Here is a 14036-nt window from a genome sequence, read left to right as displayed (position 1 = left end):
AGATGAGCTGTCTGCCAATAACAAGGCAGACACTTATGAACATGCTTCCTGATAAACTATTGAAGCAGAACTCCAACAAGTATCACCAGGTGGTAAATAAACAGCAGAAGTCTCCATTTATGATCACAATAATTAATACATACTGTGACTTTTTGTCAACATATTTTTCCTGTTAGTTATGTAAACAGCTCATAAGGAAGACACCAATTCAACATATCTCAATACATCCCATCTACTCTTTCCATCTTATTTTTTTCTCTACCAAGTCATAGACAACAATTTATTTTCCGAAATGAGAAGATAAATGACATAAAAAACCTAATATTTTGCTTGCTTTCATCCATTTAGTATAAGAGGAAAAAACCCCTCATGAAACTAGTCAATAAAGCTTTATTCACAGCCTACCTCATCAAAATACTTGGAGCTCTCTTTTTCCGCTTCTTGCTTAGCTCGTAGCCATTCTTCCCTCAGTTTCTCTTGTTCTCGTTGGTATTTCTCCTGTTAGGTTACATTGAAGTTAAACATGCAAATAAGAAACATGGTATTTTTTACTTTCATTAAAATGCACACTGGAATTTAATGTGTTTTTTTAACAGACCAAACAGACCAGACAAAAAACATCCCTGAGCTCCACTAAAACATTAGGTCGGCCACAAATGAAATCCGGGCTCAAATACAATCCAAAAGAGTTCTGTAATTGATTTTTGAGTCTCCAGGCTTATTACACTCCAAGTATCACAACAGCCAACTTAATAGTCCCTGTCCCTCAGTTTAGTTACCATTTGAACAAAATAACTCAGCTATCTAAGGTATTTCTGGATAAACACAGTGGTTGTATTTAACTTGGAACTAGGCACATTAATATTGTAAAAAAGTGATCACTAAGTGAAATAGTAAGATCTCTCATTCTTTTGAAATGTTACCCTAAACAAAACTGAATTTCTGGACCTTGAAATTTGTCTTTTGACTAGATTTGGTATGAAATCGATATAAAGTATTGCTTAAAGCACATGGCAAATGTTTTGGTGGTTTTGTCAATCACTACTTTTATCTTGGGAAAAGCAAAATATTTAAGGATGTCAAAATTATTCCTTCTAAGATGCTGGAAATAAGCAAAGAAAGATTTTGCCTCCTTTTTTTGTGTTATTTGAAAATTCATTGCTAGGATCATGGGGAAGAGAAAGATCATTATTACTCTGGTCAAATTTATCACTTCAGGACTAAAAAAGGAGAAACAAAGAAAAGTGACAGCAGATGGCTGAGTCAGCTCTCAAGAAAGGGGAGCCAAGGTTTATAGTCTTTAAAGCCATCTCTTCAGGTATCAAATGGAACATCCAAACCATAACAGAGACCACAGGTAGGTTTAGGAAGGTACAGCTGCTGTCCTGCAGAGTGTGCAAGCTACAAGGAACAACACTCAAAAAGCAAGAGAGATTCTATGCTTGTACTTTGACATCACAGTTTTCTGCTGAATACAGCCAAAGAGGGCTTGTGCAGAATAAATGATATTCACTGACGTCTCTCCTAGCCATCAGACTTCAGACAACAAACTTTAATTTCATTCGCAGAGATGTGTCTCTGAACATGGTTGAATGTGCTTACACTTCATTGAGTGGAGCTCTTTGCAGAAATGTATGCTTGGGTTTTTTTGCTACCCTAAGACTACAAACAATGCCCCCTCCCTCTGCAACACCCCCCTCCAGCTCTAGCTAGTGATTATCAGGGTGGTTTTGCATTAGCAGATTCAGCTTTCTGACTCAGAGGTCCTGGGAACCAGATAATTCCAACTGATTAGCTGACTGCTAAATGACAAGATTCTAACCAGCAGGTACTGGCTGCCTCCTCAACATTTATGAATACAAGGCAGTATCAGTAATTGAAGGTAAAACTCAGGCTAGAGGCAATTTCCTTAAGGGGAGAAAAATACAATTAATATTCAAAACATAAGACCCCTTAGTTCTTCACTTAACCTATAAATTCTCTTGTCATTAAGAATATACCAGCCTGGATGGTTGAGCACTTCTGGCTGTAGTGAATACACATTGTGTGTTTGATTTTATGATGCTCACTAAAGCGTTATCCTCCTTTTTCTGAAAAACTCCTAATGTGTGCAACTGTGCAGGCCACAAAATCCACCTGAGAGTCTCCCCAGGCTATCAGTAAGAAGAACTGCAGAAATCACGTGCTACTTTTCTTTCCTTGTTGCTACACACAGGGGATTGACAGCCCATGATTATGAAGATGAATTATACCTGCAACAAACGGTCCTGCTCTTTTTGCCATTTTTCCTGTCGTTTTCGCTCTTCCTCTTGATCCCAAACCCGACGGCTAGGAGCGCTGATGGAGGGCACTGGGAGCTAAAATAGCACAGAAATGAAGTTGCATTATCCTCTTGCCATGTAATCAACACTCCACGTTTCTAAACATTTTATAGAGTGAGAAATAGAAACCATTACCAATGCTAGAGCTTTATAGTGACAAGGACATAAATTAGTCTTTTCTTCAAATGGACAGAAAGCAACCATGCCTTGAAAAAGCAAATCTTAGTCATTACTCTCAGATTTGATCAAAATTGTAAAGAAGTATAAAAAGCAGTAGAAAGCAGAGAGCTTCTTGAAAGGACTAGGATTATACAACCAACTAGTAGTTCACAAGTAGTACTTACATCAGGCATTGCAGGCTCTGGGCCTCCTGGGAGATTTGGAAGGCAAAAAAGAGAAATCATTAGACCCATACATAACTACTGCAAGACTTGTGTAACTGTGGCAAGTCTGTGAGCTTCAGACTAATTTTTTCTTCCTTAGTAAGACATGCTTGCATTTGCCCTGCTGAACTTTCTCGAGGGCAGAATTTATTAGGTGCTTTCAACTAAAGTGCACAATTGTTTCAAAGCTTTGCATGCTCACAAGTGCCATCAGCAATTGCCTGAATTAGCAGTACACCTTCCACTGTAGCAACACAAAGGCTCTTCACTATACCTCTCCTATTATTATTGTTGTGAAACCCAACTGTTTAGCACGACCAATACCCAGAACACTGCACAAGGGTAGAGAAGCTATTAGTCTACTGCCCTTGGCATGAATTAAGAGCAATTGACATCCGCTGGCATCTCCTCCACCACAAAACCATGTATTTTTGCTCTCCAAGTTTCCTTCTTTCCAACTTCCAAAAGCACACTAGAATTCAGTGAACTGGTCACCACTCACCACAAACCTTTTGCTATTTGAGGCTATCACACTTGGCCTTGTCATCCTGTGACAAGATGATTATTAGAGAGAGATGTGTATTATACTAATTTATTACAAGTTGATAAAATGGGGAGAAACACAAATTAAAATGCAATAATTTCTTAAGCACCGTCACTATTTTTGTTTGTTGACAGTGTACTTGCTACTTAGCTGTCCAAATTTCAATTTTAAAAAAAGGCATAAAAGAAAAAAAAAATTGCAACATTATTCTGAAGTTTAACCATATGAAGTGGAAAAAAGTTCATATTTAGGATACAAAAGACTCTAAGGAGTCACAGGTTAGCATCCGTTCTATATATACACAATTTTGTTGTCACTGTCAGATCACAAGAGCCACAGTGAAAATCAGGCAATCAGCTTAATCTATTGCAGTGGTGCCAGGAGATATTAAAGGGAAGCATAGACCTTTTTTGCTCCCCTCTTTTCTCACCCCTGTAAGCTTATGCTGAACTCCACAGGAATCTTCATGTAATTGCAAAGCTGAAGTGTCAAAAGTTTAAAATTAACAAGCTGTACTGAACATGCACTCCAGAAATACAACCTTGTCCTCCCCCTCAAGCACAAGTGAAATACCTCAAATATTGTAATGAAAATATTTAAAAGAAAAAACTAATTTCTGCCAGCCATAAAATAAAAATCAGACAACAACAACAAAACCCCAACACCAACAAATAACCACCAACAAAATACCACCATATTGCAGATACAGCAGAAGTATTTAAAAAGCAAACAGAACCACAAACACGTATCTACTGTGGCATTTCACATATCACTTCTGGCAAAAAACAGAAATCAGCACCACTAAAAGCAAAATCCTGGCCCCACACAAGTCATTGGCAAAACTCAACTGAGCTTCCAGCAGGCCAGAATTTCACTCTTTCAGGCTACAGCAAAACAGAAAGGCATACATAGCCCAAATACAGCATAAGACACAAAACATTAGTGGAAGTATGTGAGCTGTGACATGCAAAATGCTGAAAAAGCAACCTACAAAACCAAAATTGAGTGCCTCGTTCATTGCCTTTTTAAAAAATGCTGGCATACTAAATTCAAAATTTATATTGGTCTTCTTGGGATCTGGTGACATCACCACATAGTGGAAAGCCAGCAGGTACCTTTTTATACCAATTTATGCAAAAGCACAGAGCTGCAACTCAAACTCAAATCCAGAGTTAAATGCTTCATCAACAGCTCTGAGATCTTCTCTAAACCTTTGCTGGAATATTCACCATTATTCTTGTTTTGTAGGTAGTAGCAAACCTGAACAGAGAGTGCCACCCTTCTAACTTCTACCCAGTGGGAAAAAAAAAGTATGAACAACACAGAAAAGATTTTAAACAGCTATAGATATAAGAGAACACGCAAAGACCCATTACCACAAAGGTAGACCCATGAATTGTAAGAATAACCTGATGACCCTGGGGAAAGAAGGGAAATTAATTATGTTGCTTCATTGTAACTGCAGAAACAACACTGAAGAGGTAGAGCACCCAGCACCAGACTTGTTAGGGAGAGTGTGCAGCAGGAACAATTTCATGGAAGTACATGAAATGTTAGCTCTTTGGTTTACCTTGTTCAAAAAATTGTGACCGCCTTTTTAAGTTTTTCAAAGAAATAGGTTCAGATGCTATTTGAAAAATACAAAGAATACAAACAAATCAAAATGAGGTGCCTTTTTTTAAATTACTATAATGACTGGATAAGAAACTTTTGTTAGACCTCCCATACACTGCAACATCACTTCTGAAAGCAAAAAGCCCCTGAAACGCAAAGGAAAACCTTAGGAAGTTACATCATATACTAATTAGGATTTCATTTTATCAGTAACAATGTCCAACAATAAAAACAGCACAAGTGTCAAACTCAGACTCAGATTCTCCCTGTCTAATTTAATCATCCTTGACTGAAATGAGGAGCTTAATGACCATTCAAGGCCATTAGAAAACATCTCCAGAGGGCAAGTGATATCTTGGAGGAATTTTTCTATGAATTGCCATGTGTATTCAAGCTAAAATGAAACACAAAGTTCCTACTTCAGGATATTATTCCATTAGGAATTATACATACCTGATTTCTCTCACTGCTGTCAAGTAAGGCTATAACTACTCATAGCCTCATATGCAATTATTATTCATATCATAATCATCAATATTGTTCTCCAGGAATAAAAGTAAAGTAATAATAGTGAAAACAGACACTAACCCCAAAACCTTACAACTGAAAGAGGCAGGAAAAAGTAGCAAAAAGTTGAGTACTCTACACTCTTCCTGGGTAGTGAAATAAGTCAATACTCATACTAACTCAGTCACCATATAATGCAGTAGCAAATACAATAAATGGTGTGCCTTCTTGTCTTTCACCCCTACCAAACATTAAATTTACAACCATTAATGCGCAGACGGGGCTTTGTTGCAGCTTTGTTGTCAGTTCTCAAACTGCCTAGCAAATTGTGGAAGCAAGCTAAACCCAGTTTGGATGCAACAAGATCTCTGTGATATCTGTCTGGCTTTTGGTTCATTAAGGTCTCACTTCACCCACTGTATAACACTCTCAGTCATTACTGGCTTAGCGTCTGTTCTTGTCACAAACCACACAATTAGCAGATGAAAAGCAACGGTGGTTTACCTCTTTGTTCATTAGAGCCAAGATCTCCTTGCATTCCATTTATCAATTTTGTTTCTGTATCCTGAAATACATAAATGAATGAATAAATAAATAAATAAATGTCTTAGGCTCATTAGATTTGTGGAAGTTTATCCAACTACGCATCTTTCCTATCAGGAACTATATGTCATGAAACACTTCATAATATTTTGTAGAAAGATACAAAACAATCTAAAACTTCCTCAGTGTAATTTATAATAAAGCTACTGCATGCATTTGAGGGAATCAATAACCAGCTGTGAACTGCTGCAGAAATAAAACACATTAGCTTGCAAGAAAATTCCAGAGGCCAAATTCCTGCCTTGGCAGGCAGGTTTTATTTGCAAGTAATTTGAAAGCACATATGCACCTGTTCTTTGGGGCTGCAACTTCCATTTAGGCTAATAATTCAGGTCAAAATCTTCTCTGAAGAACAAACATTATACATGGTTTTAATCAAAAGATAGTCTGCACCTGTTTTAATATTTATCATTCACCAGTGTTCTCTCATGAATAGACAGTAGCAAGTCTTTAAAACATCTTATTTACCTTAATACATGCATAGCTACCTCTCCATATTTCACATAAAGGGTTCTACACTTGTATTGCTTAAGGAACAGAAGATTCACAAGTTCTTTTCTCCATCCTCCCACTATCAAGACACTACATTTTTTTCTTCCTCCCCTCATCTCCCATGAACCTTCAAAAACATACTCACAGAACTTTGAAGGCTGCTGGAGAAATCTCTTTTTGTGGATATGGTGGAAGCATTTGAAACTTTTTCTCCCGAAGTTGCATCAATCCATTTATTTTCAGATGTACCTATAATGTTGGTAGCCACACTGGTGAGATTGAGGATTTTATGCCTTACATGTGGCAGGGAAGGCAGGTCTTTGCCCCAGTCTTTTTGGTATGTGGACGATTGAGAAATTAATATAGACAGTAACGTCAAAGAACAGAACAATAGCTAGTGAAAACATTAAAATAACACAAAAACAGGAGAGGGGACACACAAATCAGGTGGAATTTGTGAAGACAGGAAAAAGGGCATTTATAGCAGACCGCCTTCCCCAAAACTGAAAGTGTTAGTCATAAGCCAGGTAAAAGTTTGCCAAAACAAAAGATGTTTTGCTGATATGTGCTACAGCAGCTGAACATTAGAGAGGAGTTAGCATTCATTGGACACTATTTCATTAGTGTTAGTAAGGATTGAGAAAATTCTTCTGACTTTACTCACTCCAGGTACAATGAGACTCATACACTGTCCAGGGAAGGATTTTCATGTCCATGCTTATCAGGAAGCACAGAGAGGGGGAAGAAAAGGCAGCCTAAACTAAAGTGGCAAATTGATGAGGCAGATACAAAAGATGCTCTTCTCACATACTCCATCCTATCCCCCTTCCCTACCCCTCCTACTGAAAATTTTATTCAATTAGTTTTTTGCCACTAATCTCAGTCTTCAGTTGCATTAGGTCCTATAAAGTGATTTGTTACTTGTCTCTTCCTAACCCCACTGTTTTTACCCCAGTTTGCTGGTAACTTATTTACCTAGCATCCCACTAAAAGAATGTTTTGTATTTATACTGTGAAAGAAATCACTGATCACACTTCAACTCTGCAAAAATTCTTCTAGAACTTTGAAAGGGTTTCCTGATTAAAACCATGGCAAGTCAAGACATGCTACAAGGCTGTCAAGCCAGGATGGAAACCCTCCCTACCCAGAATAGGTAGGACCACTCCAGAGAGATTACAGCACCACAATATTTGGGTCAATGGCCAGAATCATAGCACACAGGTGCTGCACCACCCACAAGCTTATACCTCACTTCAAACACTCCCTGAAGAAAGGAAAAAAAGATCCTCCTTCCCGGAAGAAAGGGAGCTGGTGATTGAGAGAGAGGGCCTTTAAAAATTAGTGATCCCCTAGTGATCCTCTAGTGATGCCCTAGAGATCAGACCCTCTTAATTCTTGTGGTATGGCAGGGAAGAAAATGTTAGATTCCTTTTTGTGCTGGTTGCACACTTTTTTTTACCTGTCCATCCTCTAAGAAACAGGCCAGAGCACAAGAGTGAGGTCAGTAGTTCAATGTTTTGCAGATTTGCTTGTTAAGACATTTCTAATGCCAAGCAGTTAAAAAAGCCAAGTTGTGTTAAAATGCCACAGACACATTGGCAAACTACTCAGCTTAGACACGTATTACTGCTGTAAGGGTAATAAGGACTCTCAGCTGTCAGGCACAGCAGAGACAAAGCTTATTTGCCTTACAGAGCATACAGTATCTGCCTGACGAAACAACTCACCATTCTTTCCATATCGTCTGACATCCATGACCAGGTTTCCAGTTTCTAGTGCTCTGTTGATGGCTTCTTCCCACTGACTGTGGTCCATATGGGAAACCTTTGTGCCATTGACAGCAATGATCTCATCATCTACATGCAGCTGACAAAGTGCTGCAGGGCTGCCTGCAGAAAACAGAAGAAAAATGTTATTATGTCTCCATATTTTTTCTTTTTATCCCAGTTGAGATTGGAAGAGAGTGGATTGCGGAATCATTGAAAGAAATGCTTAGTGGTGCATATTTAGAAAATCTTAGAAAAATTCACTACACTGTAACATAAGCTCAGTAAACTCAGTATCAAAGCAGCTTTTCAATTTAGAACTTAGGAGAACAAAAAAGAAATCAGTCTTCCGGACTTGGAAATTTCAGATTATGGTCTCCCCATTTTAATAAACAACCTCTGTGTTCAGTCTTCACTTCACTCACTCACCTTTATAATCTGTGGTAGTTAGTGAGAGAGAGGCAGCACAATGTCTATATCAATGATTAGCTGAAATTCAGCAAATGTTTGGGTAATCCTCTTATTTGTCAAAAAAAACCCCAAAAAAACAGCCTGCACTTTGTTAAGTCCAGTAGAAGCTGGCTTTCTTGTATTCTCATTTACATTTTCTGACCTCTGCTGACAAGAGCATGATGCTTTATTGCTTTGCCAGAATAGTTTATTAGCTCTAAATTGATTGGTAATTGGACTCAAGATATTGCTGGGTATTGTCCCACTAGACTTCTCTGGATTCTACTTATTTTATCTATTAAGAGCAAACTTTATGGCAAGTTGGACTTTGACTCTACTGATATTTTGCAAGACAAGCTGCACTTTATACTTTTTTCATCTGCTACACATTGGCAGGCAATCTCACTACACTAAGGACAGAGTACATAGAAGACCAGTTCATAAACTTTTTTTTCTGTTTAATTCAGAAAATGGATAGGCTGAGAAACTCAGACTCTCCAAGCAAGATTTTACAGATTACATATGAATGGTTCTTCCATCAAGAATTATTCCCTTAACAGAACAGAAAATAGAAAAGCCAAGTAAAAATATAGTTAAGGACTGCACAATAAACTCTCATGTTAATAAAACAAGTTTGAATTAAACAGTGGAAGGATTTTCCAAAGTAAGCAGTGAAATACATCTTACTTAAAATATACCAAGAACAATGCCCTATTACATTATTAGAAACAAATGTGGACAAGTATGACAGAAAAATTTAGACACCACATGCTTAATCCTGAGTCTCTTTTGACTCGTTAGTAAAATGCTGCTGTAAGTCTGGCTCATCCACTAAGGATTCAGATGGCTTGACACACAAGGAAGTTAAGAAATTAAGAAATGCTCTTTTTCCTAGTACTGCACCAAATAATGATCAATCATAGCTCACTAAAAAGCTCCACTGGCTTCTCTGCTAGAAGAACATGGCTCCATACTATATTGTTCTGCATCATTCTTAAAATATGGACTAAAAACTTAATTTGCAGTTATCAATACTAATTGCTTTTAAACTGTATTGTGGAAGAAAAGGTAGGGTTTTCATCTGAAGGAAGAAATATGGGCAACAGTTTAACTGGAAAAAAACATGGATCTCTAGGGGTCAAGAAGATGTTAAAGAATTATGGATATTCAAGTCTGTTAATGGAAGGTACTACTAAGAATATTATCAGAGATACTAATACTGAAGTTACTAATTTCAACAACTTCATGTAACATTCAGAATCACGTCTGATATTAGTACCATGTAGTTTAACCAGATCTGGATTAAGGCTTATGCTCATGATACAGGGAAAGCTTCAGGCTGCAGCAGAGTCATTAGCACTCATAATTTCTGTCTTGACTTGTGACAGAATAACCCCCAGTAACCAAAAAAATGTTGTGTTGATTTTATTCAAATAATTTGTCAGGGATGAGACCAGGCTCAGAGGTGTGAACAGTGTATCTCAATTGACTCAGTTTTAGGAAAGGAAGGGAGTTGAAGATTTCACAGTTCCTCCTATAATATTAGTAGAAAGGTATATGCAGATGATACTCCAACCATACAGATTGAATGAATAGCAGCAATCTCTAGATCTGGACCTAAAATATCCAGAACAACTTACACTGCTCAATTTTTGGCCTGTAACTTTGCCAGCAGCTCTTCCTCCACAGTCTCTGGACAAAAGGGCTTCTCAAGAGTGCAAACCAGGGTGCCTACAGTGAGCTCCTGCTCTGATTCACATCCAGAGAAGCCCACAGAGCCTGCCCAGAAATTTAGATGCCGAAAGTTGTATGCTACCAGTTGTCTTACCCTGTCCAGCTCCTCCAAGACTATAGGTGTTAATTTCTGTACATTTCTATAAAGGACTTAGTTTTCATTATAGAAAATATGTACTGCTTTTATGTACCTAGCTGCTTTTATGTTTGCCATAGGTTTTCCTGAAGGTAAAAGGGTTTTCTTTCTTACTAGTCCCCAGTAAAAACAAAAGCAACCAAATACTCATTTTCCATATGCTCTAAATTATCTCTAACCTATTTCCATCTGTTGTTATTACAATAGATAAACACTATCTCAATGATAGAAAAAAAATAAAACTTGAAGGATGTGGATCAGATTTACTTTGCCCTACATGACTGCAAGCGTTTGATCAGACATGCACTCCTGTGCACACAATCTCAAAAAATTTATTGCAAAGGGAAAGTGAAAGGGGAAGGACTGAAACAATAAAGATTATATGGCACTGGGGAAGTTGGCAGAACAATGTCTAGATTAATGACTTAAGGCTATTTATCTAATTTTTAGTGTAAAGGTTGAAGACTCCTTTAAAAAATGAGAACTATCCTTTTTTATATGTAGTAAATGGGTATCACTGAAATATGTGTTACAAGCTTAACTCTTACTTAGATTTTTGAGAACGCTTACAAGTTAATTTTTCCTACCAAGTAGTTTTCTTGGAGGATTTTTTTTAATGAATAGCATATTTAGAATACAGAGTCATCTTTAAGTAGCAAAAAATATACATGCTGGGTATCATCTCAAGAAAATCATACAGCTAGGAGAAAGTATTCCTGGAAGCTTCTTCTGGGCTTAAGAAAGAGAAAAGGGTGACTAGAATGTTTGGTTTGGATTTGCCAAGCCTAAATCACACTTGACCAACCTGGTTATCTTCAATGATAAACTGCCTAGATCTCAGTGGATGACGGAAGAGAGGTGGTTACAATCCACCTTGCCTTTAACAAGACCATTGACATGATATTCCACAGTATCCAGGTATCAAAAGTGTGATAGGATTGTCCACAGGGCAGAACGACCAGATGGTGAAAAACTGGCTGGGCTGTGAGGCTCTGTGGGAAGTGGTTAATGGCTCTTACTCTGCCTGCAGGCTGCTCACAAGTGGATCTCATGAGGATGTATCAGGGACCTGCCCTGTTTAATATGTTCAGCAATCAGTAGGAAAAGGAGGAAAACACACCCTCATCAAGTTCTCAAACCTTGCCAAAAGTGAGAGGGTGGCCAGTACAATGGAGGGCAGGGCTGCTCTTGAGAGCAGGAACCTGACACTCAACAAGGCCACATCCAGGGTCCTGCTCCTGAAAAGGACTAATCCCAGCGATGGTACAGACTGGGCATTGATGGGCTGGAGAGCAAGGCTGGGGGCCCTGGCAGTGGTGGGGCTGTATGAACGCTAATATGACCAACAAATCAAGACAAGTGGCCATTCAATTCACTCAGCACCTCTTATGCCACACTGACAATACTGTGTCCAGCTTTGGTGTTCCTCTGTAAGAGAGACATCAATAAACTGGGGCAAGTTAAATGGGAAGATACTGGGATGGTTAGGGCTGGAGCAATGGACCTGCGAGGAAAGGCTGAAGAGTATGGGCTTGTTCAGCCTGGAGAAGAGAGGCTGCACAAGAACTTAACAGTAGTTCCCCCCCAGTACATACCAGGAGGTCCCTGAGAAGGGAAAGCTGCTCTTCATTGAAATTTATGGCAGGAAAACATAGAACAGTGGTTATAAACACGGACAAAGATCGGTCTGGCTGGGTATGTAGGGGAAATTTTCTCTGAGAGGATAATGCCAGAGAGGCTGTGTGGATTCCATTCTCAGAGGGCCTCAAACCCCCATGGGTAAAAAGCCCTAGGCCACTTAGCCTGAATTCCATCTTGACATTTTTTTGAGCAGTACATTACTCTACATGATCTTCCAAGCTGAATTATCCTATGACTTATCCTTAAAAACAGGTAATACTACATTCCCAAGTGCCTAGCTGAAACCATATATTACTCTTCAATGGGTCATCCACATCTTTCATCCTTCACTTCTTAAAACGGAGCTACAGCTTTTGAGTAAGGATACAAGATGGGACAGTTGTTGGAAGAAAAAAGTGCTGAACACAGGCTACAAACGAGAGCACTGAGATACAGCCCATTCTCAGTTAAATCTATACTTTGTGCTCTTTCCTGTGAGAATGGTAATAAAGCATAACCAAGACAAAAACCACAAGGCCTTCACCTTCTCCTTGGGACAGAGCCCATGTGGACCTTTGTGAATGACCAGCAGGAACATTCACTACCCTCACGTTTCTCCTTTTCAACTGGCAGTGTAAATGGACAGACCCCTGCCTCCAAGGACGGAAATTAAACCCAAAGCCTAGCAGCAGGAAAAGCAAAGGGAAAGTTATTCTTCAGGCAAAACGAATATTAGTATTTCCAGAATCACAAAACAAAACAGGTTAGAATGAACCACAGTGGTTTATCTGGTTCATCCTCCCTGCTCAAAGAGGGTTTTCCTAGAGCAAATCCAATTATGAAAAGTACTCAGATATAGTGGAAAAAGGCCGCTTCGCTTCTTGAATTTGAAAAAGAAAAAAAATTCCAAGACTTCTCATTAACTGCTGTTAAACAGTGTTGTTTCCTCTCTGGAAAGCATAATACAGACCTAACTAAATTAAAAGCTAGCTAAAGAAAGCATAATACAGAGCTAGCTAAATAAATAGTTTCCAGCTATTTCTCCTTTCTCAGGATGATCTTGTGTTAGGTGGAAAGAAGGGCACAATTCAATATTCCTCAAGTATTACTGGCAATGGGAAATACCATTGTTTAGAAAACAAGCATTATATGTGATTTGCTTCGGTTTTTGTTGTTTTTTTTTTTTTTAGAAAATCAAGCTCATTCTCTGCAGAAGACTATTATAGGTTAGAAATAAACTTTATATATGTGCCATCTCAAGACAAAAATATTTGCTTTCCCTAAGTATTAAACAACTGAAAAAAAACTACACTGGAAATCAATTTAGAAGTTGCAGCTACTTAAGAACATGAGCTGTCTCCAGAATTCAGCATGACTAAGAAAGGAGAAGTTGAACAAAGAGTATTAACTCCTAAGTTTCCTCTGCAAGTGTTTACAAACCATGTGAAGTGAAATCTTTCAAACTCAGCTGTAAGAAACAGTCTGGACATTGGAAGTCTGCATTTGCCCCTAAATACTGTTCTGTAAGAGGCTCATGTTTATACCCTCCTTGATTAGGAAAATGCATTTTGGTATTTCTGAATTCAACCTGTTTCAAGAGATGAGGGTTCACAGAAATACATTAGCAAACTAAATAGTGATCTTTCAGTTCTGCACCTGATGTTTTGCAGCATTCTTAGCAGCAAATGCCTTGAGAAACCTCTGCAAATTAAACATAAGAACAAAAATTTGTGAATATATACACATTTACCTTCTTCAACTGTCTGTACAATGGCTCCTGAAGAACTCCAATTTGTTGTAAACCCAAAGCTGCGACTGTGGCCAGGTCTCTGGTTTATACTGATTCTCATTTCACTGTACTGTTC

The 14036-nt window shown here is 38.3% G+C and overlaps 1 protein-coding gene across 1 annotated transcript in view; it reads right to left on the bottom strand.

The window, feature by feature from the left end:
- The window catches only part of LMO7 (LIM domain 7), a 131718-nt gene that overhangs the window by 14368 nt on the left and 103314 nt on the right, over positions 1 to 14036 (bottom strand). The window contains exons 18-26 of the mRNA XM_058822655.1: positions 13922 to 14036; positions 8193 to 8354; positions 6610 to 6794; positions 5874 to 5934; positions 4819 to 4875; positions 4625 to 4666; positions 2666 to 2691; positions 2253 to 2357; positions 406 to 498 (exon numbers count right to left, since the gene is read on the bottom strand). Of these exons, the coding sequence (XP_058678638.1) occupies positions 406 to 498; positions 2253 to 2357; positions 2666 to 2691; positions 4625 to 4666; positions 4819 to 4875; positions 5874 to 5934; positions 6610 to 6794; positions 8193 to 8354; positions 13922 to 14036 (846 nt within the window). The remainder of the gene's footprint in view (positions 1 to 405; positions 499 to 2252; positions 2358 to 2665; positions 2692 to 4624; positions 4667 to 4818; positions 4876 to 5873; positions 5935 to 6609; positions 6795 to 8192; positions 8355 to 13921) is intronic.

This window comes from Ammospiza caudacuta, chromosome 2 (genome assembly GCF_027887145.1).
Source record: "Ammospiza caudacuta isolate bAmmCau1 chromosome 2, bAmmCau1.pri, whole genome shotgun sequence".
Classification (NCBI taxonomy): domain Eukaryota; kingdom Metazoa; phylum Chordata; class Aves; order Passeriformes; family Passerellidae; genus Ammospiza; species Ammospiza caudacuta.
Note: the sequence above shows the minus strand (reverse complement) of the source record. Positions and strands in the feature narration are given on the sequence as shown.